The sequence below is a fragment of the Sitophilus oryzae genome, unplaced genomic scaffold (genome assembly GCF_002938485.1).
Source record: "Sitophilus oryzae breed Bouriz unplaced genomic scaffold, Soryzae_2.0 scaffold_2006_pilon_pilon, whole genome shotgun sequence".
NCBI classification, from domain to species: domain Eukaryota; kingdom Metazoa; phylum Arthropoda; class Insecta; order Coleoptera; family Curculionidae; genus Sitophilus; species Sitophilus oryzae.
The window spans coordinates 5,049,913-5,077,685 of NW_022146732.1; the positions used below are offsets into that span (position 1 = coordinate 5,049,913).

Here is a 27,773-nt window from a genome sequence, read left to right on the forward strand (position 1 = left end):
AAAACCATTCGATAGTTGAAATCATTCATTCATTAAACATTCGATAGTCTAATTCATTCGACGTTCCCATCGCTACACATTACCTTCCTTGTATACCGAACGGCTCTAGTATGGCAAGCTGTACCTTGCTACTCCCAAGGCGTTAAACGCTATATACGGGAGCTATTATTATTATTATAAAAGCAAATACTGTACTAAAGTGTTTCTATTTACTAAATTTTGTGTTGCAATAATAAAAATTTTACTACCTTATATACAGAATGGCTATAAGTTTATTATTAAATAATTACTAGCTTTGAAGGGCAAACACTTGTTTAATGAAAATGGAACATCCTGTATATTTTACGTGAATCAGATGCCCAATTTAATTGTTTATCAAATTGTATTATACCTCTGTTTATCTATCTCTTCAAGTTTTCGTGAAAATGCATTTTGTTATAATTTAGACCTCATTCATGAATATACCCTTGGAATATTGTCATTTTAGATTATTTTTAAATATGTAACAAATATGCACAACTCTAGTTGAAATACCTAGTTGAAACAATTGAAGCACTTAATTATAAATTTATTCTAAATTTTGTTTGCTCAAAAACAGCAGCACTCGATCACATTCATTTATATCAAATTTAGTTAAATTAATACATAGTTACAAACTATTTAGTATCGCATTCATCACATTAAGGAAAACAAATTTGACAGATTTGACATTCGAAGACTTATCGCTGATATTTTTGGTAGTTTAAAGAAATGGATTGACATATAATCAAACATAATTGATATATTAGAGTTAGTGTTTTGTAATTCGTACTCCTATGTTAGATATTTCAAATGCGTTCATTATTGTATCTTTTAAAGTTCCGTATCTCAAAAAGAAAAAAAGGAACCTTTATAGGATTTTTTTGTTTTCTGTCCGTCCGTCTGTCTGTATGTCTGTCTGTCAATACCCTTTATCTCAGGAACGCGAAATTTGTTGGTAGTGTTTAGTTGTCGGACGAAGCCTCTTTTCGACGTCATATTGAGAGTTCAGACTAACGCTAGTTATTATGCGATTTTGGATATTTTCAAGCATGAAGCCTAAAGTAAAAGGGAGTTTTCATTAATACATTAAAGATACATTAGAAAAAATTGTCCAAACTGTCCGAGAAGAGGGAAAATCGCGAAAATAATAAATAATTTACAAATTATACCACAAGAAAAAATAGTGTTATCATAATATTTTTTGATTTTTAGGTTTTCTAAGTTAATTTGACAAAAAATGTGACGAAGTTGTAACTATACCGGGTGATTCCCAAAAGTGGCTCACCCCTATAACTATATAAGACAAAAATTGGCGCCGGGAGCCACGTATAGCCGCCCATACTAAAATATGGTAAATAAAAAGTTGGTAGGCAGTTTCTTTAGTTTCAAAGTAAAGGAATTTTTCCAATTTTTTTTATCTCTAAAGCTGCGACTTTGACTGATTTTGATGTTATTACAAATTTTGTTGCAAATATTATTCCTAATCTTAAATTGAAAACCGCGTTTCGCTAGCTACTGTAATTTTGGAGTTACGATTTTTTAAAATTGTTAACCCCCTCCCATACGCCCTTACCAACCCTCCACCCCCACCAAAAACTAATGGCCAGATTCTCTGGTGCCACAATATTTTTGTGCCAAATTTGGTGAAATTTTAAAATTTTTATAATTATTTGCATAACAAAATCGATACCTATATTCTTATTCTATCTATAGTCACGCATGCATTATCTAAACAGGTGCATTAGGTAAATGTCTCTTACCTTCAAATATAGCAAATAAATGCTCTAATTTCCATTTTTTCAGAAACTCCTTTATATAATCCATATATCCTAAAATGTGTCCATAAAAAATGACAAATGCATGTTAATAACGATCACTAATTTTATACGATATGCGTTTAAAAAGCAAATTATGCAAAATTCCAAGTGGAAAATTACAAGCAACAAAATCCGTGCGTACTATGATGTGCGACCTATGAAATGCGACGTGCGATTAAAGTCGCCGGCGACTGATCGGAGCCGACTGATTGTATACCTATAGTATATACCGTCCTTCGTCATCGTCTTGTTCACCGTGTCGTTATTATTTTTCATCAAAAGAGTATTTAGCTATTGGAAAAATAGCCATGTTTCGTGAATGAAGTACTTCCTAGCGTATCTTTGTTATTATCTTAAAACAAAGTAACTTGGTTGAATGAAAATAGATTCAAGAGAAATTTTCGAATTTTTCAAGATAAGAAGTTTTCTTCAGTTAAGAGAGTGTTTCTTCAGGCAAAATATTTTCTTTTACGCCAAAATAAATTCTCTTTCCACTAATTTTTTTTTTCAAAAACGATGACGACTTTAGTTCAAGTCTACTTTTTTTATCAGTGTATATAGGAACCATAAAATCAATGCAGACAAAAGCGGGTACGCTGACAATTATTTGTTTAGAAATAATTTATATGAATAACAAAATTAGATACCCTATTTTAATTGCCTATATTTAGCATAAAACTATTACACAAATATAATTGAATATTACTGAAAAATAGCGCTTACTTTTCTTAGTAATTACACAAAAAAATCCATCAAAACTAAACCACTTTAGTACTAAAGTTTTTAAACGAAATGGAAGCAGGATTTTAAAATACGTCCAATATACCTGGATCATGACTTTGACAGACCGAAAAAACAAAAAACATAGTTGGAATAGCTTACAAATGTCTGCCATAGCCTCCTTATTTCATGAACTTTAACCGGTAAGTGTATCAGCTAAATCAGTTTGATCGTCAAAATGTAATTATTATTTCCAAGATTAATAATTAAAATGACCACTGTGCGACGTATGCAAACAAATGGAACCAGAACTTGGTTTAACCAGAGAAATTGAAAAAAAATTGTTACCTGGATTGAAAACTTAGCCGTTTTCCAAGGTGTTACTTAGGTGTTACTTAATACAGTTGAAAAAATTATATCTAGAAGAAGAAAAATTGAAAACTCTGTTTAATAATGGAAGCATGGTTTTATGAACCGCGCCGTTGCCGTTGGTATCGTTTAAAGATGATTTTTTCATATAGACAACAGACAACAATAAACGGTATATAATGTTTAAGATGATTAAATTTGCTTAAAATTATATTATCTTAAATACCTACGTGACTGTGCAGAATCACGCAATCACAAAAATTATTGGTAGGTTTATGAAAAAAACTGTTACATTTAACGTGTAGCCCAATAACCACACTATCCATTTCATAAAATTTCATTTCCATGCCATCAATAATAGTTATTATAATAGTGATTTTTTATACAAGACGATAAAATGGTATTTTATCGTCGACCGAAACGATTAATTCACGAACGATGAAATCGCGAGTGAATTAATTTCGGGAGACGAAAATGAAATTTTTTCGTCGTGTATAAAACAATATTTTTTTTCCATAGCGAGTTACGTTTTAAAAAATATTCAGAAATTATTATTTCAAGGAATTTATTACGAGTAGAAAAAAATATTGTGCTGTGTTGGCGTTGGTTTCTATGTAATTTGACAAATAAATAAAGCTGCCTTTTTAGTTGTCAGTTTTGAGTCAATATTTTTTAATTCTCTTTCGTGTCGATTGCTGATAGAATTGAAGCCAGAAATGGCTCAAAACGAAATAAGTAAATTACCAACAGATTTTCAGGCTGAGGCGACAAACGCCATATCCAAACTAGTTCCATTTGAATCCCGAATAACTTATGAAAAGGAATACAAACATTTTCAAAAATGGAAGCAATTAAAAAACGTGCGAAAAGAAATAAAGTTTTTAACCTATCCTCGCTGTTAAAGTATCATTTAATCTACCCTTGCGGTTAAAGTACTACTTTATCTACTATTTTTGATAGATATAAGGCAATTTTAACAGTCGCTATGGAAAAAAGAAAATTTAATCAACAATTGAAACTCATCAGCTTTTCAAAACTGTTCGACCACTGGTAGGTACCTATATTCACCCTATTTCATAATAATATTTCTCTATTTTGTATGTAACATTTTTAAGTATTACCATCCATTTACTTTTTCCACTCGTCTGTCTCTTTTTTGAATTAATGAAAACCAGAATACTGCAACGTTTCAAAATTCACAAAGCAGAAAACCATCTATTACCTTTTTTAACTACACTCAAGAAAGTAAAGTCTCTATAAAACAGACTTAAAAACCGAGAAAAAATGTTTCCTATTATATTAAAATTTACTCCCTGATAATGTCTATAAGTAACATAAAACACCATAGCAACAACAACACGAGCACCGCCATATTTCTTTTTCGAGAACCTAGCAACAAACATGCCACCGTATATGCAGCCCCAAGTCCCACGTTCCTGGAAAACGTATACGGCTCACACGTTGAGCTGTCATGTCACATACGGTAGCTGACACTCGTACCCTTCAGCCAAATTGAAATGTTATTCAGCAATGATGGCTGGATGCTGGCCAATGGCAACTCGCGCATCTCCCTGCGTTTCTCAGGCAACGTTCTCATTGGCCCGGAGCCTTACGGACTACCGAGCGTGTAAATCTCGCCTGTAGCCACGCCCATCGGCTGGTTGGAACAGCGCCAACGATTGTTGGTTAGGTTGGTTTAGTTCGACGCGAGGTATAGGCCAGGTGTGAGAGTCGCGTGCACGTTAGTTTTTTTATTCGGACGAAAAAGTAAAAACTGTGACGTTTTTGGATTGAAAAGTGATTTGTGAACTACTAAAAAAGAACTCAGAACTTCAAAAACTAACGTGGACTATGAAGATATAAATCCTAATTAATATAAACCATCAAGTACTGCTGCACCGTTTTTAACATGAAGACTACCATCATCTTAAAACCTCCAAAATAAATCTTTCTTGTTTGCTTTTTTTGTTGAAAAAGTGACACAAGCAGGACGGTACTACTCTGGTGTGAAACATGATCATGATGGACATTGGTGCTATGTACGGTCATCCTAATCAACATGGTACTACTTACAACGCCACGGACTCAAACTATTACGGTTACAGTAACGGTACTACTGAGTTAACTAGTCATTCGATGGGGAACCATCCCCAATATGGTGTAAGTGCGGGAGGTGGTGGTGCTGGTGGCAATGGGGGGTACCCTGGAACGGGAGGGTACCATGCGACGAGTCCTTTCGAGGATGGAACTTATTTATATGGTGAGTATAGTTATTAATTTTAATTAAATTATATTTTTGAGGTGGCAGCCAGGGCTGGCTTAATGGGGGCGCGAAGTGGGTGGCCGCCCGGGGCGGCGCCTGCTAGGGGCTGCACATCCAGGTGTAGCAAATCAATTACAACTCAAAAATTTCGTAAATATTTTTATTAACATCGGCCAAAGATTTGAAAAGAAAATGACATCAATAACATAAATAGAACCGATACTAAACATTGTTTAAATAAGCTTATTGTTATGCGAACTTTGTATGCATGATTGGGACAACCCACAAAAGGCTCATGTGTGTTGTGTTGCATAGCCTCGGGCATAAGTGAACAAATTTGATTAAGAAAGACAATGCATTGCGCGAGAGAGAGAGAACAATAGAAGTTTCCTAGAAAAGAAGAGAAATAATAAAGGTCCAGAAGATCAACCTCTGTCAGCGCAACGTCGAGTACATCATCAGTAGTCGAAAATCTTAATTATGATGAAAATAAGACAATGATTAGACAGGTTTCCACTAGTAGAGATCATACCCCGAGTGTAATGAAGAAACTAATAATTTAGTAATCGATCCTGATCCAGCCAAATGGCCAGAAATAATTATGGATAAAGATAGAGTCTTTTTAGTGAAGAGAGGGCTACCACCAGCACTAACCAATTTTAGATTTCCCCTTGATAAAAACGGGAGAAAATTTACCTCATTTAATTTTAACCGTGTCTTAAGCAACGGAGAATCCGTCAAAAGAAATTGGTTAATATACTCAACTTCTAAAAATGTTCTTTTCTGCTTTTGTTGTAAACTCTTTGCTCATTCAAATAAAACTAATCTATCTAATGAAGGATTCAACAACTGGAAACATACTGGAGTTACATTGAAAAAACATGAACTATCAATTGCCCACATGTTAGCCCAAAAATCCTGGTCAGAACTATCTATAAGGTTAAATCAGATGCAAGTTATTGACGCTTTGATCCAAAGATTAATTGATTCTGAAACTAAACACTGGAACAGCGTTGTACAGCGAATTATATCAATTATCCAATGCTTAGGTGAAAGTTGCTTGGCCTTTAGAGGTTCCTCTGATAAACTTTACGAACATAATAATGGAAATTTCCTTAAATTAGTCCAGCTACTCGCAAAATTTGACCCAATAATGGAAGAACACGTGAATCGAGTTATGCGTGACGATACCAGAAAAGTACATTATTTGTGCAAAAATATACAGAATGAAATTATCACCTTACTATCAGAGGAAATAAAAAAACATATAATTACTCAGGTCAATGAAGCGAAACAGACCTCAGCAAAATAGAGCAAATGACAATGATAATCAGATTTGTTTCTGTCTCCAAAGTAGGAAACGAAGTCAATGTGAAGATATGTGAGCACTTTTTAGGATTTGTTCCGATTGAAAAAGCAACCGGTCTTCAACTTTCTGAGATACTAATTAATCAACTAAGTGAAATGCAAATCCCAATAGAACACATGAGGGGTCAGGGATACGATAATGGCTCCAATATGAGGGGTTTACGGGCAGGTGTGCAAAGCCGAATTCGTAACATAAATCCACGGGCATTTTTTGTTCCTTGCAGCAGTCACTCTTTAAATTTAGTCGTTAATGATATGGCATCGACCTCTTTGGAAGCCACAATTTTTTTTGGAATTATCCAAAAAACTTATGTTTTCTTTGCAGCATCCGCACAACGATGGGATACCCTAAAGAGACATATTTCTTCTCTTACTTTGAAGCCCCTAAGTAGTACGAGAAAGCAGAGTAGATGCAGTTAAGCCGTTTAGATATCAAATTGGCGAAATCTATGATGCTCTGCTAAATATTTTTGAAAATCCTGAAATCGAAATTTCGGCAAGAAATGAAGCTTCAGGTTTGCTGGAACAACTGAAGAATTTTAAATTTTTATGCTCTGTTATAATTTGGTACGACGTCTTAAATCACATAAATCCAATAAGTAAATTATTACAGAGCAAGCAGTTGGACTTACAAAAACACAATAAATATTTTGGATAAAACAAAGACATATATCAACAATCTTCGCTCTGACAACGCATTCAACCGTTTTTTGGTAGATGCTAAAGAATTAGCAACAGAGATTGATGTAGACGCCCACTTTCCAGAAACTAAAACTAGACCTCGTACACGTAAAGTAAAACGTCAGTTTGATTACGAAGCTTCCGATGAACTTATAGTTGACCCAAAAGAAAAGATTTTTTTTTCCAATATTAGACGCAGCTGCAAACTCTCTCGATCAGCGTTTCGAGCAAATAAAAGAGCACAGTAAATATTTCCACTTTTTATATGATATTCATTTGCTTCAAAAATCTTCGTCAGCTGAGGTATTGAGTTTTTGCCATGATTTAGGACATATTCTTAAACATGAAGATGCTTTAGACGTGAACGCGACAGAACTGGCTGATGAACTCTCTGTGTTGTGTACGTTAGTGGAACCCAAACAAACTCCCATTGAAATCTTAAAATTGGCGATTCAACTAAATATTGCCCCTAATGTTGTAGCCTTCAGGATCTTATTAACATTGTCGATAACTGTTGCAAGTGGCGAGAGAAGTTTCTCCAAGTTGAAACTAATTAAAACGTACTTGAGATCAACTATGAGCCAAGTAAGGTTAAGTGGCTTATTGAGCATGAACTTGGATCAAAATTAAAAATTGATCAGCTACTTACTGAATTTGCTGCGTCTAAAGCACGAAAACACTTTAATTAAGAATTTCATCGTTGATTCATTTTTTAAGTTTACTTTTTAAGTTTATATTTGATTTTTATTTTGTTACCCGATTTTGTATGTTGATATAAATAAAGTTTGTTTCTCGATCTCGACTTCAAATTTTCCCTAAGAGAATCAGGGCGCCTATCATGGGGCGGTAAAATTACTCATCGCCCAGGGCGGCATAAGACCTAGAGCCGGCCCTGGTGGCAGTTGATCTGGCATATAACCACTAGAGTACAGGCCCAACTAGCAAATATAGTTCCCAGTCATTTTTAAAATATCACTGCCCCTAAAGTATAGTTCCTAGGCCCACTCTGCCACTTAAAATTATATTTCGAGAGTGACCAGTCCCTAATTACCATAAAAGTGGAAAATAAACACCCCGATTGCAAGTCGCAAACATGTAATTTAAAGAAGTGGCTGGAACTACCCGAATCTTCGAATATGACACCATAAAAGACCAAAAACTTTATAGTAACTTTGTAAGTAGGGGTTACCAACAAGTGCTACCATAATGCCTCCATTACGTTTTTGTTACTTTATAGTAACAATTTAAGTTACGGGGTAGTCGCGGCCACGACACCTAGTTACTTCTAATTTATAGTAGCATTGAAAGTAGCAAAATGGTTATTGCTACCTTTCTAGGTCACTATAAAGTAGCCGTCGCTCATCCATTGCCACTAAAAAGTCACGGGGGTCAAAAACAGCTACTTTATAGTAACCGTAACTTAATATACCAGATTGCATCGTTTGCTGCTCTATTTTAGTGTTTTCTTTTACTTGCTTTTAAGCTTTACTAAAATGTTGTAAAACTTAATGTGAATAAAAAGAAATTTAGATTTCTACCAAAGAATTAAACAAAATGAATCACTGCGAGCCGATGCATCAACATCAGAAACAAAAACTACATCTTTCTATAATCCTACTGATGAACATCATAAATCAGGTAGTGACTGAGACATTTTTGAAGCTGTTTCTGTAGATGAATGTAGTGTTAGTTCATCTGAAACTGAATCTCAGAGGAGAACTAATTTGAGAACCAACAACAATATAAAACAAGAGCTAAAAGAGTGGACGTTAAAATACTCTATACCTCATGTAGCTCTGAATAATATAGAAACACTAATAATAGAAAACGCACAATAAGTAAAAAATAACTTCAAAGGACAAGGCGGAACGTTATAGTAGCACCAATGGAATGTATAGTAAGTCGCCTTTGGATAGCTACAATTGTGACTTTATCAATCCGAAGATTTTAAAGGTTCAAACGGGTAGGGGTGGCCTAATATGTTATTGTTCCCGGCACTTTGTGGAAGCATATGGAACTATAAAGTATTTTTCGGATTAAACGGCCATATTTTTTTCATGAATTTTTAGACGAACAGCCAAATGGCTCAAACATTATGCGTTTTTAAGCTAAATATACCCAGATTAAAGATTTTTTCCTTAGTTATTTTGTTATTCCTGACGGTGGACTAATATTTTAAAATTATTATTATTTTTTAATTACAAACATGAGTATCTATTGCAAATAATATAATAATTTGAAATATTTTCAGAGGCGCTCGAAAATTTTGATGTATAAACCCACTATTTTATTCAGTAAAGTTGATTGCGTTCTGGAATTTAACTAAAAAAGGCAAATCGCACGGTAAATAACAAATAACGAAAAAATAATAATGGCTTCCATAATTATTTTCCATCATGACATTTATTTTTATGAAATGTGAAATTGCATGAAGAAGTCGCTGCCAATGAAGTTCAACAGTTTAAAGGTCTTGGTTATTCCCAACATATTTCGTTCCATTGAGCATTGTATGACCTGCAGTTTCCTTATAATACCCGTTTTAAGTGTCCAGGTTTTGCATGCATAGGTCATGACTGGTATAGTACACATTGGTCGAATGTATTCTTGTTTAGATAAAGTGGCATTCTAGATTTCAATATGACTGAGTTTCTTTCATAAGTACTCCATGCTAACTTAATTCTTCTGTCGATTCCCGGTAGTAGAGATCCCGAGCTGTGTATTAGTGTCCTATTCTCCCACCAGGTGCCTTCTCTGTTGAGGTTGGCGATTAATATGGCATATGACTCTCTGTGCAGAGCTTGGTAAATAAGGGTGTTTCCGTCGGTGTGGGTCCAATCTCTTATGTTACGTAGCCATGATTTCTTTTTCCTCCCTATGCTACGTTTTCAATCGATTTTTCCTTCTATTATGAGCCGTATTTCTTCATATTCTGAGTGCCGCATTATATGTCCAAGGTAGGAAGTCTTTTTGATTCTAATTGTGCCTGTTAGGTGTGCACGAGTTCTCATTCTGTTTAAAACTTCACAGTTTGTTGTTCTGGAGGTCCACCTACTATCTCCAGTGTTGTGTCATTTATTAGAATATTTTTTCTGTTTACTAGTTCGTTGTACATTACTTTAGTTTCTGCTAAATTCATTTTGGAACCTACTTTATTGCTGGCTGTATTTATTTCGTTAATTTGTGCTTAACTTCTTTTTAGACGGTTAAGATATTCCTTAACTAAGCATGTCCCTCTCTCTCTGCTCGTTTCCTCAGTCATGAGGATCGTGACCTCTTTGAAATGCCTCTATTCCTCTTTCTGTTGTCTTCTTCGACATTTCCCGATGAGTGAAGGGGCCGGTCTGTGACTTGTTTGATTTGATCAGACCATCTCATAGGCAATTGGCCTCTACTTATCTTTCCCTGTACTTCTCCCATCTCTATAAGCCTGTCTATATTGTCATTTCGTCTTCTAGCCAGGTGTCCAAAATACTGCAACACCCTCTTCATGCATAACGACGATAGTCTGATGGTTACGTTTAACTCTTTCAGTATCGACTAACTAGTTCTCATCACGATCCAGAGAATTCTAAGCAATCTCCTGTAGTACCACGTTTCAAAGGTGTTTTTTAGTGTTTTTTTGTTATTTATCAGTTTTTCCATATTTTGAAAAAGCTCATACATAACCGAAAACAATAAAATGAATGAAAATGAAAATCTAAGCATGTATTAAAGCTAAAATTACTATTTTTAGATTTGCACAAATTCTTCTTCTTCTTCCTTCTTCATACTAGGGCGAATCGAATGTTTGGTTTCGTCGTCTCTACCGGTCAGTCTGACAAGTTGTCGCTCCATTGTTTTCGTGGACGTCCTAAGCTTCTGCGATCTAGCGGTGATTTGTCGCGTGCAACTCTCACTCTCCTTCTGTTGTCCATTCTGCTGATGTGCTCGTTCCATTCTTCCTTTCTGCTCAGTACCACATTTTCCACCTTGCATGCTCTTCTTATGCTTTCATTTATCTCCCTGTCCAGAAGCGTCTTTCCAGCTTTTCTGCGTAGTACTCTCATTTCGGTTGCCTCTAGTAGTTGTTTAGTTTTCGCTGTATCAGGTCGAGTTTCTGCAGTATATGTCATTATTGGTCGTACCGTTGCCTTGTAAATTCTTGCTTTAGTTTCCACCTCAATGTTTTTATTCCCCATATTGTGTCATTCAGGCATCCTGCTATTCTGGTATTGTATTTTACTAAGAGGGAGTCCCAGGTGGGACCCTCCACTGAGGCCGCGAGGGCCTATTGTGGCTCAGTTTCTACAAACTCTTTAATAGAAAAAGAGCATTAAAGTTCACCCTCAAGACCCAGCCTTTTAACATAGGCCGTTATGTCCGAGGGTGATATGTCGTCTAGGTGTCACCGCATATAGGCCTCTCTCCAGTAAGTATGATTTCAGAGCTTTGCCAAATGCGGGAAAGAATGAAAGCGAATTGATATTCAAAGGCAGACGATTGTACATTTTTTTGGCATTGTACAGTATTGAACTTTTAACTAGTTCTGAGCTCGGGGTTGGCAGATAAAGATCGTGCTCCGCATTCCTGAGTGGATAGTTATGAGATGGCATTTCGGGAATAGCAGATATGCGCTTGCGGATTAAGCAAACGGATTCAAAAATGAATAAAGAAGGAAGAGTCAATATTTTGAAATTTCTACAGAAATCCTGGCAGTGAGTTCTACTGTTCAGTCCCAATAAATATCGAACTGCTCTCTTTTGAAGTCTGAAAATACGATCAAATTTTGTCGTGCAGCAAGTACCCCTTTTTTGTCCGTTCTCGCACTAAGACATCACGCTTCTGCGTCTTTGCACAAATTATCTTCTATAATATAACCAAAACATATTTTATCATCAGCAGATTATAGATTCGATTTTTTACCTAAAAATATAAGAGAGTATAACAATAGTTTTCTCTTCATTACCTTCTTATAAATTAGTGTCATATTTCATATATTACATAGTTTGTATTCAAATAAATACCGATCACGTACAGTGATAAAAACAGATTATCAATAGATATATCTGTTACGTGACAAGGTAACTAAAATCGGATGTTTCTAGACAATTTGAATAAATAACGACAGTTAATTCAAAACACACCTTGTACAAGGTCTATCAAATATAGATTAAACTTATTTGTGGCTTAGTGAACAACATTAATCTGCAACATAAATTTCTTAAAAAAAAGTTTGTGTGATAGTCCAACAAGTTCATAAATCAAATAACAACATATGATACATAAATGATATTGATATTTTTTATATTTGTTAGGAAAATTGGTACACTGTTGTTATTTTTACAACAACAAATTGTTTTTGTTGATTTTGGATAAATGCTAAGAGCCACTAAGTAGTTTCCTTCAGTAGATTTTAAAAATAGTAACGTTAAGCATTTTATTTTTTTTATTCCTTCCTATAATGATAAAACTGAAACATTAATAACAGGTATATTAAATATACAAATATAGAGATTTAAAAATTAATTTGTTTAATTACTACTATTTATATTTTGTTTGTATATTTTCGTAAGATTTTCTGAAAAAATTGTTCTACTAGAGTCAATTGTTGGCAATTTTTTTCGAATATCGATATCTAAATAAATCATAATTCTTTAGTATACGAATCTCAGTTTCTTTATTTTTTTTATAAATAGAAATAATTATGAGGTATCTACTGTACTAAAACGGTACTGTTTATAACTGGCCGAATATATCTGGTTACTCTATATAAATACATACAGGATGTTAGTAAATAAGTGCATTTCTTTTTAAAAATAGGAGTGAATTTTCACATAATTTTTTTAGGTTTGGCATTGCCCTAAAGAGTTACTTTATTATGTAGAATAAACAAGAAACCAATGTAATTTTACTGTTAAAATATATTGAAACATAAATAATAATTCAGATTCGTATAAAAAAGGTTTTTTTTTCTTAAACGTCACAAAAGTATTAATTTTTACGACATGATTGAAAATAAAAAAGTCATTTTAACGCCTAGGCATAAAAGTAAAGTACATTTTCGCCTAAACATAAAAGTACAGAAATATATTATTAAACTGACATAAAGTGTCAAATTCAGCGAGCGTAACTGTAGTTTCTCGAGGTATGAGTTTTAAACCTTTTTATATTATTTGGAACGTTTGAAATTGTTTTAAAAATTATTTGTGGCGTTTGAAAAAACAATAGCATGTTCTGTTCGGAGTAAAAATGACTTTTTGTGCTTCGGCTGCATGTCAAGCCACACAAAGTAGTGATAAAGTGTCATTTTTACTCCTAATAAAACAATATACTATTTTTCAAACGTCATAAAAGTATTAATTTTTGCGACGCGATTGACAATATAAAAACGTCATTTTAATGACTAGGCATAAAAGTGAAGCACTTTTACTTCTAAGGACAAAAGTACGAACTGGATCGAACTGGGACGAACGTTATCTGGACTCTGACGAATTTTTTTTAAATTACAATTTTAAAACACGTTTATAAAAAATTAAGCACTAGTTGATTGAAATTATATTTTATATAGGTATTATACAGGGTTGTTCACTACATACGACACGGAGTATTGTAGCTAAACGATGAGATTTTTACAAATTGTAAGTTTGGGGTTCGTTGAAGGACTATTAGAGCTACAATTTAAAATTATTTTTACAAGATACAGAGTGTCCCAAATAAATAAAAAATATCAAAGTTGTATTTTTTTAAATGGAACACCCTGTATATTATTACATTTTTAGTTTCACGATTAAAATAAAGGTAAATTTGATTAAGGTTTATTATACTTAAACCTTACCGTTTTTGAAATATTTTCAATTTTGTGAAATTGCAGTAAAATTTTAAAGCTTCATTTCTCCAAGGGTATCAATGTTTTTAATACTAAATATTTAATGAAGTTTATTTATTGATCAGTTATTGTGTTGCAATAATAAAAATAATACTACCTTATACAGAGTGTCTAAACATTTATTTTAAATAATTATTAGCTTCAAACGGCAATAACTTCTTTAATTTAAATAGAATGCCCTGTATATTTTAGGAGAATCAGATGCACAATTAAATTGTCTATCAAATTGTATTATACCATTTTTTACCTATCCCTTCAAGTTTTTGTAGAAAATGCATTTTCTTATAATTTAGACCTCATTTATCAATATATCCATGGAATATTGACATTTTAGATTGTTTTTAAAAGCAACAAATGTACAAAATGTACAGACTAGTAATATTATCGTTTTTAGCAAAACGATAATATTACTAACCCCATATGCAAAAAGAAAACTATTTAAATCTTTATAAAGAGTATACCATTAATTAAATATAACACCATTATTTCCGCCCATATACTAATTAATTACATACTTAATTGTGTTCGTTAATAAATTATTATAAATAAATGTGGATTTGAGTCAGAAATCAATATAATAATAAGTTATCAAATTAAAGTCTCTGTTGTTATAAATAAGCATTTATTAAAAAAATGAAATATCATTTTTAAGGTGTTACTTTTATCCACACTGTCTAATGCCCATACAAAATTCAGTTTTTAGTATTTGGAGCAATTATTATTAATCAACGCAAACAGTCAGTTAATGTAGTTTGAATACTGGAATCATATTAATTGATCCTCTTTAACAAATATTTAAACAGTTTTTTTTTTTTATTTTTTAATGAAATAAACAAATTATATCGACAATATTAGTATCTGTACTCTTTAAAAATTTGGTACATCTTTAAAAATAATTTAAAATGTCAATAGTCCATGGGTATATTGATAAATGAGTTCTAAATTACAAGAAAATGCATTTTCTACGGAAGATTGAAGAGATAGGTAAAAAATGGTATAATATAATTTGATAGACAATTAAATTGTGCATCTGATTCTCGTAAAATATATAGGGTGTTCCATTTAAATTAAACAAGTTATTGCCGTTTGAAGCTTTAATATTTAAAAATAAATTTTTAGGCACTCTGTATAAGGTAGTATTATTTTATTACTGCAACACAATAACTGATCAGTAAATAAACTTCAGTAATATTTAGTATTAAAACGATACCCGCGGAAAATGAAGCTTTAAAATTTTAATTACTGCGAAATTCACAAAATTGAAAATATTTCAAAAACGGCAAGGTTTAAGTATAATAAACCTTAATCAAATTTACCTTTATTTTAATCGTAGAAACTAAAAATGTAACACCCTGTATCACTCTCTGGACACTCTGTATCTTGTAAAATTATTTTTAAATTGTACCTCTAATAGTCCTTCATCGAACCCTAAACTTACAATTTGTAAAAATCTCATCGTTTAGCTACAATACTCCGTGTCGTATGTGGTGAACAACCCTGTATAATTTTTCATTATTTAAAGGACACTTTGTTTTTGTTAGCTCACTTTTTTTCTCGAACTGCCTGAATTTATTTTTGCTTTTGGCCAAACCGTTGTGATAAAGCTGAGAAGCTGTAAAATGTTGTTCCGGGAGAGTTGTATTGACTTTTATTGCACCCAACAACCACGCAATTATGATATTCTTTGTGTATTGCATTTTTTCGGCCCAAACTTTTTAACTACCCAAAAGCAGCGTTACATCACACAAACTTCGTACCTGAGAAAAATATAATGTACAATATATACAGAGCCGGAAAGTTCTGATTTCTGCCGTATACATACATACAATATTACTCGGTGACGAGTATTCGACATACATCAGAAGATGGTCACGTAAGGCGTTTTCTTTCATGAGCTTTTCTGTGACTGAAAAGCCCGATACGTGATGTTATCTGCCTACCGCACTCCAGACATTCAAAAATCTCAGCTTTGTTGCTTCTTTACTTTTTGGTTGTCGCTGTTCTCTCATTCTGCATGTTAATCCCCTTTAAGTTTTTGTAGAAAATGTCCTTGTACCTTTTCAGTTGTCCACCCGGCCTCCTCTTACCGTCTACAAGTTCACCGTAAAGCAGAGATTTTGGTATGCGGTTTTCTTGCATTCTGCATACGTGACCAGCCCATCTTAAGCGGTATTTTATAACCATGACTTCAATACTCTCGCAGTTAGCTTTTTCAAGGACCGATACGTTTGAGACATGTTTCTGCCGTATAGAGCTCTACTGTCGAAATTTAAAAAACGAATTGAAAATATATTGAAATTATAACTTTAAGATACATGAACATTTTAAGGTGTCCACTTATTGTGCCGGTCAGGGAATTTAAAACACTCATTTCTGTTTTCTCTCATTAAAGAGAAAAAGCACTCAAAACATCTTTTACTAAAGACTTTAATTTTTTGCAGGCGTTGGAGGTGCTTCCACCGATTCCGGCGTCGATACCCCTCCTTCCCCTCAAGACCTCAATTACTACCCCCATCAGTCCGGGCACCAAGACAGCTCCATCATCAGCACGGAGACCGGTCTGAGCTACACCAACCTAGACTACGCCAACTCCAACAGTTCTTCCTTGTACCACCACCACCAACAACCTGGTTACAGCGACCCAACGTACTCCAGGGGTACCCACGAGCTCCTGTTGCGTCACCACGATGAATCGGGTGATCAGAATCCGTATCTGCACGAAACAAAGTACCACGGACACCAGCTGGAGCATGGCGAGGGGTCGTACCACGTCCATCCGCATTTAATGTCGCCGCAAGCGAACGCGTCCTGTATGGAGTTCCAGCATTTATCCAGGTACTTCATTTTTTTTTCTTTTTACTATACCGTTGTGACGAATTCATTTCTCCAAAAAGTTTCTGTTACTGTTCTTTTTACGCCCGCTGGGAGTACAGAAAAGGTACAGATTACAGAAATAGATTGAAAATAATATTTATATTCAAAGAGGCATATATGAAATGAACAAAATTTTTACAGCTTTAGTGTATATTAATAAATAATATTTTCTTGCCTTTAGCTGTGTATTTTTTCTAATTTCGAAAAATCAAAAATAGAGAAAAAAAAATAAAAAGTAAAAAAAATTGTTTTGCTTGTCGTAAAGGGGGAACCAAGCTCCACTCCCACAACCGGTTTCTGGGCCTACCCTTCATCAGGTGGGCTGTCCAACAATTTTCTCTTTACTTTTTATTTTTTTCTCTACTTTTGATTTTTCGAAATTAGAAAAATACACAGCTAAAGGCAAGAAAATATTATTTATTAATATACACTAAAGCTGTAAGAATTTTGTTCATTTCATATATATTTGAGCGGGCCGAAAAACGCTCTTTACTATCTTTTGACGGGACTATGCACTAATATCTCACCGACACTTTACGACATCGTCTGTTGATATAGAAGAAGTTTTACTTGCCGTATCGGTGAGAACCAGCCCCTTGACAGCCCACCTGATGAAGGGTAGGTAAACCAGTTGTGGGAGTGGAGCTTGGTTCCCCCTTTACGACCAGTGTTGTTACAATAGGTACAATTGTACTATTTTGGGTACATTTGATAGTCAAGGAGTACATAGGTACAATTGCAAGAAAAAATGTACAATTCTTACTTCTCAAACCCAAACTAACCCAAACTTAAACCCACGTACAAATTTTTAGACGAACGGTGATACGCGATGCGTGGATTTGAAATGCAGGTCGCTAGGAGCAGAGGCCCAGAATTATACATCACTTGAAATGCTGTTCAAGCCGCACGGATGTCAAACGTAAGTTTGATATCCATGCGGTGAGTAGGAGGGGGGCTAATCACTGGCGACCTTAGAGATCTATTGTGAGTTCCCATTTAACCAATGCTATTCAAAGCTCTTTGTAGCTTCTGTATTGCTGTCCTCCATTTGCGAATTTCAAGTTCCAGAGCTTTACGCCCTGGGTTGCTCAAGAACGGTTCTGAAAAGGAGCTGTGCGAGATAGCCTGGATTGTCTCCATATTGCGCGGAACCAGTTCTTAACTTTATGACTCAATTGAATGGAGGGGAGAGTATCGCGTTCTTGAACAGTTCAGAGCTGCTCAACTGCGTGAAAGGGGAGGACAGCATATGGTGTATATTGTGAGGGGTGCATCCATTATTATCCTAAAAAGCGGATCGGCGGCGGTGGCGTAACGACATGAATCGATTTCCAGCAATTCTATTGGCTGAAAAATTCATCTGTCAGAAATCTTATCTGTCAAATTCACCTGGCAAAAATTTCAGCCAATAGAATTGCAGGAAATCGATTCAAAATCGTTAAGCCAATACGCCATTCCGCTGTTTTAGGATAGTGTGGATGCACCCTACGTACCAAAACTTGGTCAAAATGGGGTAAATAGAGAGATCACATGACCCCACATTTTTGCACCAAAAATGTACAATCCCACTTAAAAAAGTACAATTTCGACACCATTTATAGTACAAAAATTTTTGCCCTTGTAACAACGCTGTTTACGACAAGCAAAACAATTTTCTTTTTAATTTTTTTTTCTTTACTTTCGATTTTTCGAAATTAGAAAAAATACACAGCTAAAGGCAAGAAAATATTATTTATTAGAATGGCATTATACATTACACTTTTTCAAACATGTCCTTCAAATCCTTCAATTTAATAGCTGTTAGTAAGAAGTTTTACTTCAAATATGAGCACGTAGTGTACACACTATCTTTTTTGTATAGTTCTGACTTTTTTATTGTAGATATAAAGAGGAGATGATAGGCGATGGAAGACTGAGGCAACATCCAGGAATGCACGGCATTGGTCCTGGTCAGCAACAACAACCAGCATTGCCAACCTACAAATGGATGCAAGTTAAAAGAAACGTTCCTAAACCAGCCGGTAAGTACCTGAGTTTATATTTATTCATTAATTTATTTATATTTATATGATTTCAATATACTAAAAAGATATATGTATATTTTATTATACAGGGTGCTCAGAACTGTATTCCGGAAACTTCGGCAGCATATTCTGCACATAAAAATAAATAAAAAAGTTCATCAAAATTCAACTTATGTCCTATAATGCTTATTTTCGGAGATACAGGGTGTAGAATGTAGAAGTTTCATTTTTATTTCGATTTTTTTTCAAATAATTTCTGAAGTAACGTCAATATTGGGATGAAAATTGGTGTCTGGGAGTTTTTTGACATGAAAAATTTGATTTTAATGTCAGTATTACTCCTATTTCTAGGGGGCGCCACCTACATGTGTTTTAACCTTCTTAGGTTTTAACTGGTTTGAAGAGATATAACTTTTCATCCGTACCTGTATAAAACTACTGAACGAAGAATTGTACATTTCCGTGTTTTTTTTACGTAAAAAATGTCTTTGTAAAATTCGCTACGAGCAACCGTTCTCAAGATATATATTTAGAATGGAAATAGTCGATGCATGTCATTATTGGCAAAAAAAATAAACACGTTGAGTAGATAATTATTTGACTGAAATAATAAATTAGAGAAATTTTTATTTTTTTAAATTAATCATAAATTTTTCTGCCAAAAAATGATGATAAAACAGTTTCTGTTGAACGTTTTGACACAAAAACATTTCAAATTTATGATTTCAGTCCGATAACTATGTTTAATTTATGTCAATGATGACAGGTATTGATAATTTTGATTCCAAATATCTCGATAACCATTACTCGTAGCGATTTTTACCAAGAGACTTTTTTTACGTAAAAAGCTACGTGAATTCTTATTTTTTTACTCAGTAGTTTTATACAGGTACGGACAAAAAGTTATTAGTCTTCAAACCAGTTAAAAAATAGGTAGGTGGCGTCCTCTACAAGAAGTAGTAGTAATATTGACATCAAAATCAAATATCTCATGCCAAAAAACTTCTGGACACCAATTTTCATCCAAATATTGACGTTACTTCAGAAACTATTTGGAAAAAATCGAAATAAAAATGAAACTTCTACACCCTGTATCTCCAAGACTAAGCATTTAAGGACATACATTTATACGAACTTTTTTAGTAATTTTTTTCTGCAGAATATGCTGCGGAAGTTTCCGGAATACAGTTCGGACCACCCCGTATGCTACTATTTAAAACTAATACAAAAAAGAAATAAGGCAGATAATTGATCGACACCTTTCCTCCTATCTGTCACGTCTGCCTTTGTTGACAGTTCCGATAGCTCTTTCCTGTCCTCGAAAGACAAGCTCGACAGGAGAACCAATATTTAAAATCGTACCCATGATAAATAAAAATGCCCGATTACGGCAACCTCCTCTCTCTATCGGACAATAATAAGCCGGATAGTGTTTGCGTTTAAATGTCATTTTTATTTGTCTACAAAAAGATAAATATTGTTAACACGTAACGGACAAACAGTCGTAAGCGCTGTTTATCACGATGAGGAATGTGTGAATATTTCCCTATATAAAAAAATATATAGATTATAGATTGTACAGATATATGTGAGGAGGAGAATTAATCACTGTGACCTTATACAGGGTGGCATTATATGTTAAACCAAATTGAAATTTGACCCGAAAAGTTATACAGGGTGAGACAAAATTAATATAGTCACTTTTAAAAGCAAGTTATTTCTTTATTTTAAATGGAACACCCAGTATATTATTCCGGTCTTCAATGGGGTATTTATATATCTTCAAAATATTATTAAGGTGGCCTATCCCTCAGACAAAGATTTTCCTAGTAGTAGAAGTTTCATTTTTATTTCGATTTTTTTTCAAATAATTTCTGAAGTAACGTCAATATTGGGATGAAAATTGGTGTCTGGGAGTTTTTTGACATGAAAAATTTGATTTTAATGTCAGTATTACTCCTATTTCTAGGGGGCGCCACCTACATGTGTTTTAACCTTCTTAGGTTTTAACTGGTTTGAAGAGATATAACTTTTCATCCGTACCTGTATAAAACTACTGAACGAAGAATTGTACATTTCCGTGTTTTTTTACGTAAAAAATGTCTTTGTAAAAATCGCTACGAGCAACCATTCTCAAGATATATATTTAGAATGGAAATAGTCGATGCATGTCATTATTGGCAAAAAAAATAAACACGTTGAGTAGATAATTATTTGACTGAAATAATAAATTAGAGAAATTTTTATTTTTTTAAATCAATCATAACTTTTGACACAAAAACATTTCAAATTTATGATTTCAGTCCGATAACTATGTTTAATTTATGTCAATGATGACAGGTATTGATAATTTTGATTCCAAATATCTCGATAACCATTACTCGTAGCGATTTTTACCAAGAGACTTTTTTTACGTATAAAGCTACGTGAAGTCTTATTTTTTTACTCAGTAGTTTTATACAGGTACGGACAAAAAGTTATTAGTCTTCAAACCAGTTAAAAATAGGTAGGTGGCGTCCTCTACAAGAAGTAGTAGTAATATTGACATCAAAATCAAATATCTCATGCCAAAAAACTTGGACACCAATTTTCATCCAAATATTGACGTTACTTCAGAAACTATTTGGAAAATCGAAATAAAATGAAACTTCTACACCCTGTATCTCCAAGACTAAGCATTTAAGGACATACATTTACTGAACTTTTTAGTAATTTTTTCTGCAGAATATGCTGCGGAAGTTTCCGGAATACAGTTCGGACCACCCCTGTATGCTACTATTTAAAACTAATACAAAAAGAAATAAGGCAGATAATTGATCGACACCTTTCCTCCTATCTGTCACGTCTGCCTGAGCCTTTGTTGACAGTTCCTGATAAGCTCTTTCCTGTCCTCGAAAGACAAGCTCGACAGGAGAACCAATATTTAAAATCGTAAATTCCATGATAAATAAAAATGCCCGATTACGGCAACCTCCTCTCTCTATCGGACAATAATAAGCCGGATAGTGTTTGCGTTTAAATGTCATTTTTATTTGTCTACAAAAAGATAAATATTGTTAACACGTAACGGACAAACAGTCGTAAGCGCTGTTTATCACGATGAGGAATGTGTGAATATTTCCCTATATAAAAAAATATATAGATTATAGATTGTACATTATATGTGAGGGAGGAAATTAATCACTGTGACCTTATACAGGGTGGCATTATATGTTAAACCAAATTGAAATTTGACCCGAAAAGTTATACAGGGTGAGACAAAATTAATATAGTCACTTTTAAAAGCAAGTTATTTCTTTATTTTAAATGGAACACCCAGTATATTATTCCGGTCTTCAATGGGGTATTTATATATCTTCAAAATATTATTAAGGTGGCCTACCCCTCAGACAAAGATTTTCCTAGATATTTTAATTTTTATGATTTTGCGTCAGTAGATCTTTATTATTTGAAATAATCTAGGGGGTGGCTGTGATATACTCTTTGTTAATTGAACAAAAATTAAAGATTGTAGAGTAAAATTCTCAACGGTGATAAAAAGATACACGTTTAAAACATATTTTAATTATTACACAATTAAAACTAGATATAAACCTATAATTATGTGACAAAAATTAGCTAGATGAAATCAAATGCTCAAAATGCTTCCTTTCCTGTTAACTGTATAAAATGATTGTCTTTTTTCAAAAGGATCTTTTCATTTTAAAAGGCATATATCGAGTTCTACCTCGAAAAACAGTTACAATAATTTCTCTCACGTTGTCGACAATAGTTGGTCGAGTTTTTTAAACAATTTCTTTAACATATCCCCATAAAAAAAAACTAGACCAGATAAAATCATGAGCATGTAAGTATATTCTATTAATTGGTTATTAATTGGTAAAGACACACTGCATTCACAAACTAATAGAATCATATCAATTCTTTCTGATGTAGGATAAGTTAGCATTTTCGGCAAATTTCTGAGAAATTTTTTTGTTTTAACTGACACAAAATGATAACTAGTTGTTGAAGTTGGACTAATTAGACAGCTATGTTGAAGTAACGTCAGACAAATCATAGCCACCTGGATTTTATCAAATAATAAAGATCTACTCAGATCAAATCAAGTAAATGAAAATATCTAGAAAAATCTTTGTTTGATGGGTAGGCAACCTTAATAGTATTTTGAAGAGACATGAATTCTCCATTGAATATCGGAATAATATACTGGGTGTTCCATTTAAAATAAAAGAGCAACATGCTTTTAAAGGTGACCAATGTTTAATATTAATTTTGTCTCACCCTGTATAACTTTTTGAATCAAGTTTTAATTTGATTTAAAGTACAATAGTTAATTTAACTACATATTAAGCTATACCGGGTAAATTCCAATTTAGGTAGCTTTTATTGTAATTTAAAAAATTGTTTTGTTTTATTCCTAGAAAATGTTAAATATGTCAAAAACCTTACATTTTAGTCATATACTTCTCTTATAAAACTCACCTTTATTTTTCTCCCAGAATCCGAAAATCAATTAATATATAGGGTGATCCATTACAGAAAACACAACTTTGATATGTAACTATTTTTGGGGACACCCTGTAGAACTTTCTATGTTTTTAAAAAGTCCTCTGAATTAACCTACATATGCTCACAAAATTTGATTTCAATACAAACTGTCGTTCTCCTTGAAGCCTTCGCGGCGTATGAAAGGCGCCACCCTGTACAAAACTAAAGTGTCAAAAGGAATGATAATGTCAGGAAATAAATCATAAAAGGCAGCAAATTGGCATTTTTTACAGCAGAGCTACCACCTGAATCCCCAACGCGAAATTTCAATTCTAAAAATGAAACTTCTATAATATAAAAATGAACTTCTTCTTTGGGACATAAATTTATACGACCTTTTTTACTGATTTTTATCTGTGGAATATCCTGCCGAAGTGTACGGAATGCAATTTGGACCACCTGGTATATTTTATTCAGTATCCTAATCTCTAATCTAATAATATATAAAATATTTAAACTAGACTGGGATTTTTATTTCTCTGAAAACCCCTGACATCTTCTAGTGGATTTTAAGTGCCTACATATTATTATACATTTATAATTTGCGTAATATTGTATTAATAGATACACTAAACATTTTTATAAATAAGTTGATGGTTTACTTTCACCTTATTAAATTGTAGGTATTTTCTAAAAATAGATAATAAAAAGCTTAAAATATTATTACAGGTCGTTATACCGTACGTCCCCTTACTAACAGCTATTAAATTGAAGAATTTGAAGGGTACATGTTTGAAAAAGTGACATATGCTGTTTTAATATAAATATTATTTTCAATTTATTTCTGTAATTTGTACATTTTCTATTTCCTCAATAACCTGCAAATTTTGTGGAATACGACCCAAAATACACACTTTTATGCAAATGCCTAAAAATGTCAACGCTTAAATTTACCGCAATAACCAACAGTTCGTGTGGTCTGTTTTTGTTTACATGTCTTGTTCAGAGAAGCTAATAATTATAATTCTAAGCTAGCAAATGAGCTAGATGCTTTATCTAAACCGCTACTGAGAGGCTACAAAACCTATCGATGAAAACATGCATGAAAATTTACTTTCTAGTACACAACCAAAGGATATTGATACACAGTTACAGTATCAAGTTTATTATAATGATTTTCTTAGCTTTAAATCATATGTTTTTTGTTGTGTGCGCAATCCATACCTTTTTTTCTCGCTTTGAATTTTGACTCCCATCGCGCGTAAAGAAATTTAACTTCAAAAAACTTTCACAATGCCGCGTCGTGATATTAGAGATATTAAATGTAAGTCCTGGAAGTATGTGGTATCGATGTCTTTGTTGATGACTTTGACCCAAAAGATTGGCGCTTTTCAATAGGGCCAAGAACGACGTTTCTTTACCCAAAGCATTAACTCTCTTTTCTTAAGCTTTGAAAAATTACTTTAGAGAATAGAAGAATCTATCTGTCCAAAGTATTTCACTCTTGACCCAAAATTAATATGCAAAGAAGTTCTTGCTACAAGAAAAATAGTCTCTTTGATTCATGCAAAAATTCTTGATTGAAAAGGGATATTTCTTGATTAAAGGGACACTTTTCTTAAACCAATAGCGAATACCATTGACTCAACTAAAATTTATTTTGATCAAAGAGAAGTCTATACATCATATACAGGCATATTACGAGGTATATTATTTTCTGATAAATTTAGGTTTTCCTAGTCTGTAGTAAAGTGATATTATTTTCCTCGATAGTAGGTAGTTATTTCTGCTTCTTCACTCCTTGGTATTTTTTGGGGTGGTTCATCACTCTACAAATTACAAAAAAATGTTACATCACGATTAATCAAAGTAAAGCAAACAGATTATTAAAATTATAAGCTTTGGTCACATTTCGAATTTTTTAATGCGATGACTTGAAATTCTAAATTTTTTCTAATTGTCTGCATAAAAAAATCGATACCTATATTCTTATTCTATCTATAGTCAGGCATGCATAATCTAAACACGTGTATTAGGTAAATGCTCTTACCTTCAAATAAACCAAATAAATGCTCTAATTTCCATTTTTTCAGAAACTCCTTTAAAGAATCAAAGAATCCATATATCCTAAAATTTGTCCATAAAAAATGACAAATACATGTTAATAACGATCACTAATTTGTTATATGATATGCGTTTAAAAATCAAATTATGCAAAATTCCTAGTGGAAAATTCCAAGCAACAAAACCCATGCGTAATATGATGTGCGACCTATCAAATGTGACGTGAGACTGATTGTATATACCGTCCTTTAGCTATTGGAAAAATGGCCATGTTTCTTGAATGAAGTACTTCCTAGCGTATTTTTATTATTATCTTAAAACAAAGTAACTTGCACTTGGTTGAATGAAAATAGATCCAAGAGAAATTTTCGAATTTTTCAAGAGAACAAGTTTTCTTGAGTTAAGAGAGTTTTTCTTCAGGGAACATATTTTCTTTTACGCTAAAATAAATTCTCTTGCCACTAATTTTTTTTTTCAATAACGATGACGACTTTAGTTCAAGTCTATCTTTTTTATCAGTGTAGTACAGGATATCTTCAACATCATCCACTGTGCCACAGTATTTGCAAAGATCAATACTGGACCTTTTTCGTTTGTAGAGATACTGTCTATAAAACACCAATGTCCTTAAAGTGCTTGCGTTAAATAATAGTCCACACTTTTCGAGTTTAGCTACCGTACTTTCCGTTGTCCCATTTTTGCTGCCAGCGTTTCATTGGCTTCTTTCGCGCTACCTTAGGTAAGAACCATCGGAAACAGGAAATAGCCATCTTATCCAACAGTCAAGCAGCATTAAAAGCAACCAAGTCAGTAACCATATCAATTCCAAGTGGGTCAAAGAATGCGTAGAAAAGGTGAATAAATCAGGTACTAGTTATTTTTTATATACAAGACGATAAAATGGTATTTTATCGTCGACCGAAAAGATTAATTCGGGAATTAATTGAATTAATGAATTAATTTCGGGAGGCAATAATGCAATTTTATCGTAGTGTGTAAAACAATATTTTTTCCATAGCGAGTTACGTTTTAAAAAATATTCAGAAATTATTATTTCAAGGAATTTATTACGAGTAGAAAAAATATTGTGCTGGGTTGGCGTTGGTTTCTATGTAATTTGACAAATAAATAAAGTGTCTTTAGTTGGCAGTTTTGAACGAACACTCCACTCGTCGGACCAGAACACTGCCTTTGGTGGAAACCCATTTAAAGTGGAACATACACCCAGAAAACTGTCCTTAATGTCTTTGCAAAAGCGAAACATTATTTTGAAAGAAAAATAAGTTTTTTTTTTCCAGAAGTCAAAAATTAGCTTACACGAGGACCTGAAAACCGGAAGGGGGGCTTCGTGGCGCCGGAAAAGGGTCGTTGGAGGGCTTTTTCTCTGTCGTGGACGTTTCGTAGGAAAGCTTTTAGTCGTGCGGCGTTATCGGGTCGCGTGCATCGCCCCAAAACGTCCCGATCCGATCGGAATCGCTTCTCAACTTTGACACACCGCCGCCTGTTATGAGCTGGCTCATTTTTATTTACCCGGGGGAGACCTTGTAGGGGGGTAGGACGAAGGCACCTTGGTAGGTGTACAGGGTGTTTACTTAAAGGCATGTTAATATCACTGGTCTGCATGATTCTTATATTCTTATGTAAACTATTGAAAAATATAATTGATTTTGGAAAAGGCCAACATAGCGACTCTGAAATTCAGCACAGGGTTGGCACCGCTCAAGAGCATTCTGGTAATTAAAAGACAGGGTTTTCTACAATCATGACTTGAGCACAAAAACGAAACTTGCTGTGTACCGAGCAGTAATAATCCCCAGTATGTTATATGGAAGCGAAACCTGGGTGCCGTATCGCCACACAGTGCTTCGAACATACCTATGGCTCTAGAGGACGCAAATGCAAATCTCCTCTTTTATTGTAGGCAATTTATTCAAACTAGGTTAATTTGACACAAATGATAAATACTCTCATTGCACTAAATGATGATGTTCTTAGTCCCACGTTTATGAAAAAAAATCTTATAAATAATAAAATTGTGGCAGTTCTGTTCCATCTAAGGAAATAATAATTTATAGTATGAAAACGATGTAAGTATTAAATTCCTGTGATAAAAAAGAATTGAAATAACATTAGAACATGATTCCTACAATATAAGCCTAATATAAGATAAAAATGTTTTTCTTTAATGAAAAAGTAACATTAATGTTATATTTATA

The 27,773-nt window shown here is 33.5% G+C and overlaps 1 protein-coding gene across 1 annotated transcript in view; it reads left to right on the top strand.

Moving 5' to 3' along the window:
* Nucleotides 1-4,631: 4,631 nt before the first annotated feature.
* LOC115883864 (homeobox protein Hox-A1) overlaps nt 4,632-27,773 on the top strand; it is a 156,545-nt gene continuing 133,403 nt past the window's right edge. Inside the window, exons 1-3 of the mRNA XM_030902278.1 lie at nt 4,632-5,187; nt 16,546-16,939; nt 18,860-18,999. Of these exons, the coding sequence (XP_030758138.1) occupies nt 4,941-5,187; nt 16,546-16,939; nt 18,860-18,999 (781 nt within the window). The 5' untranslated portion in view covers nt 4,632-4,940. The remainder of the gene's footprint in view (nt 5,188-16,545; nt 16,940-18,859; nt 19,000-27,773) is intronic.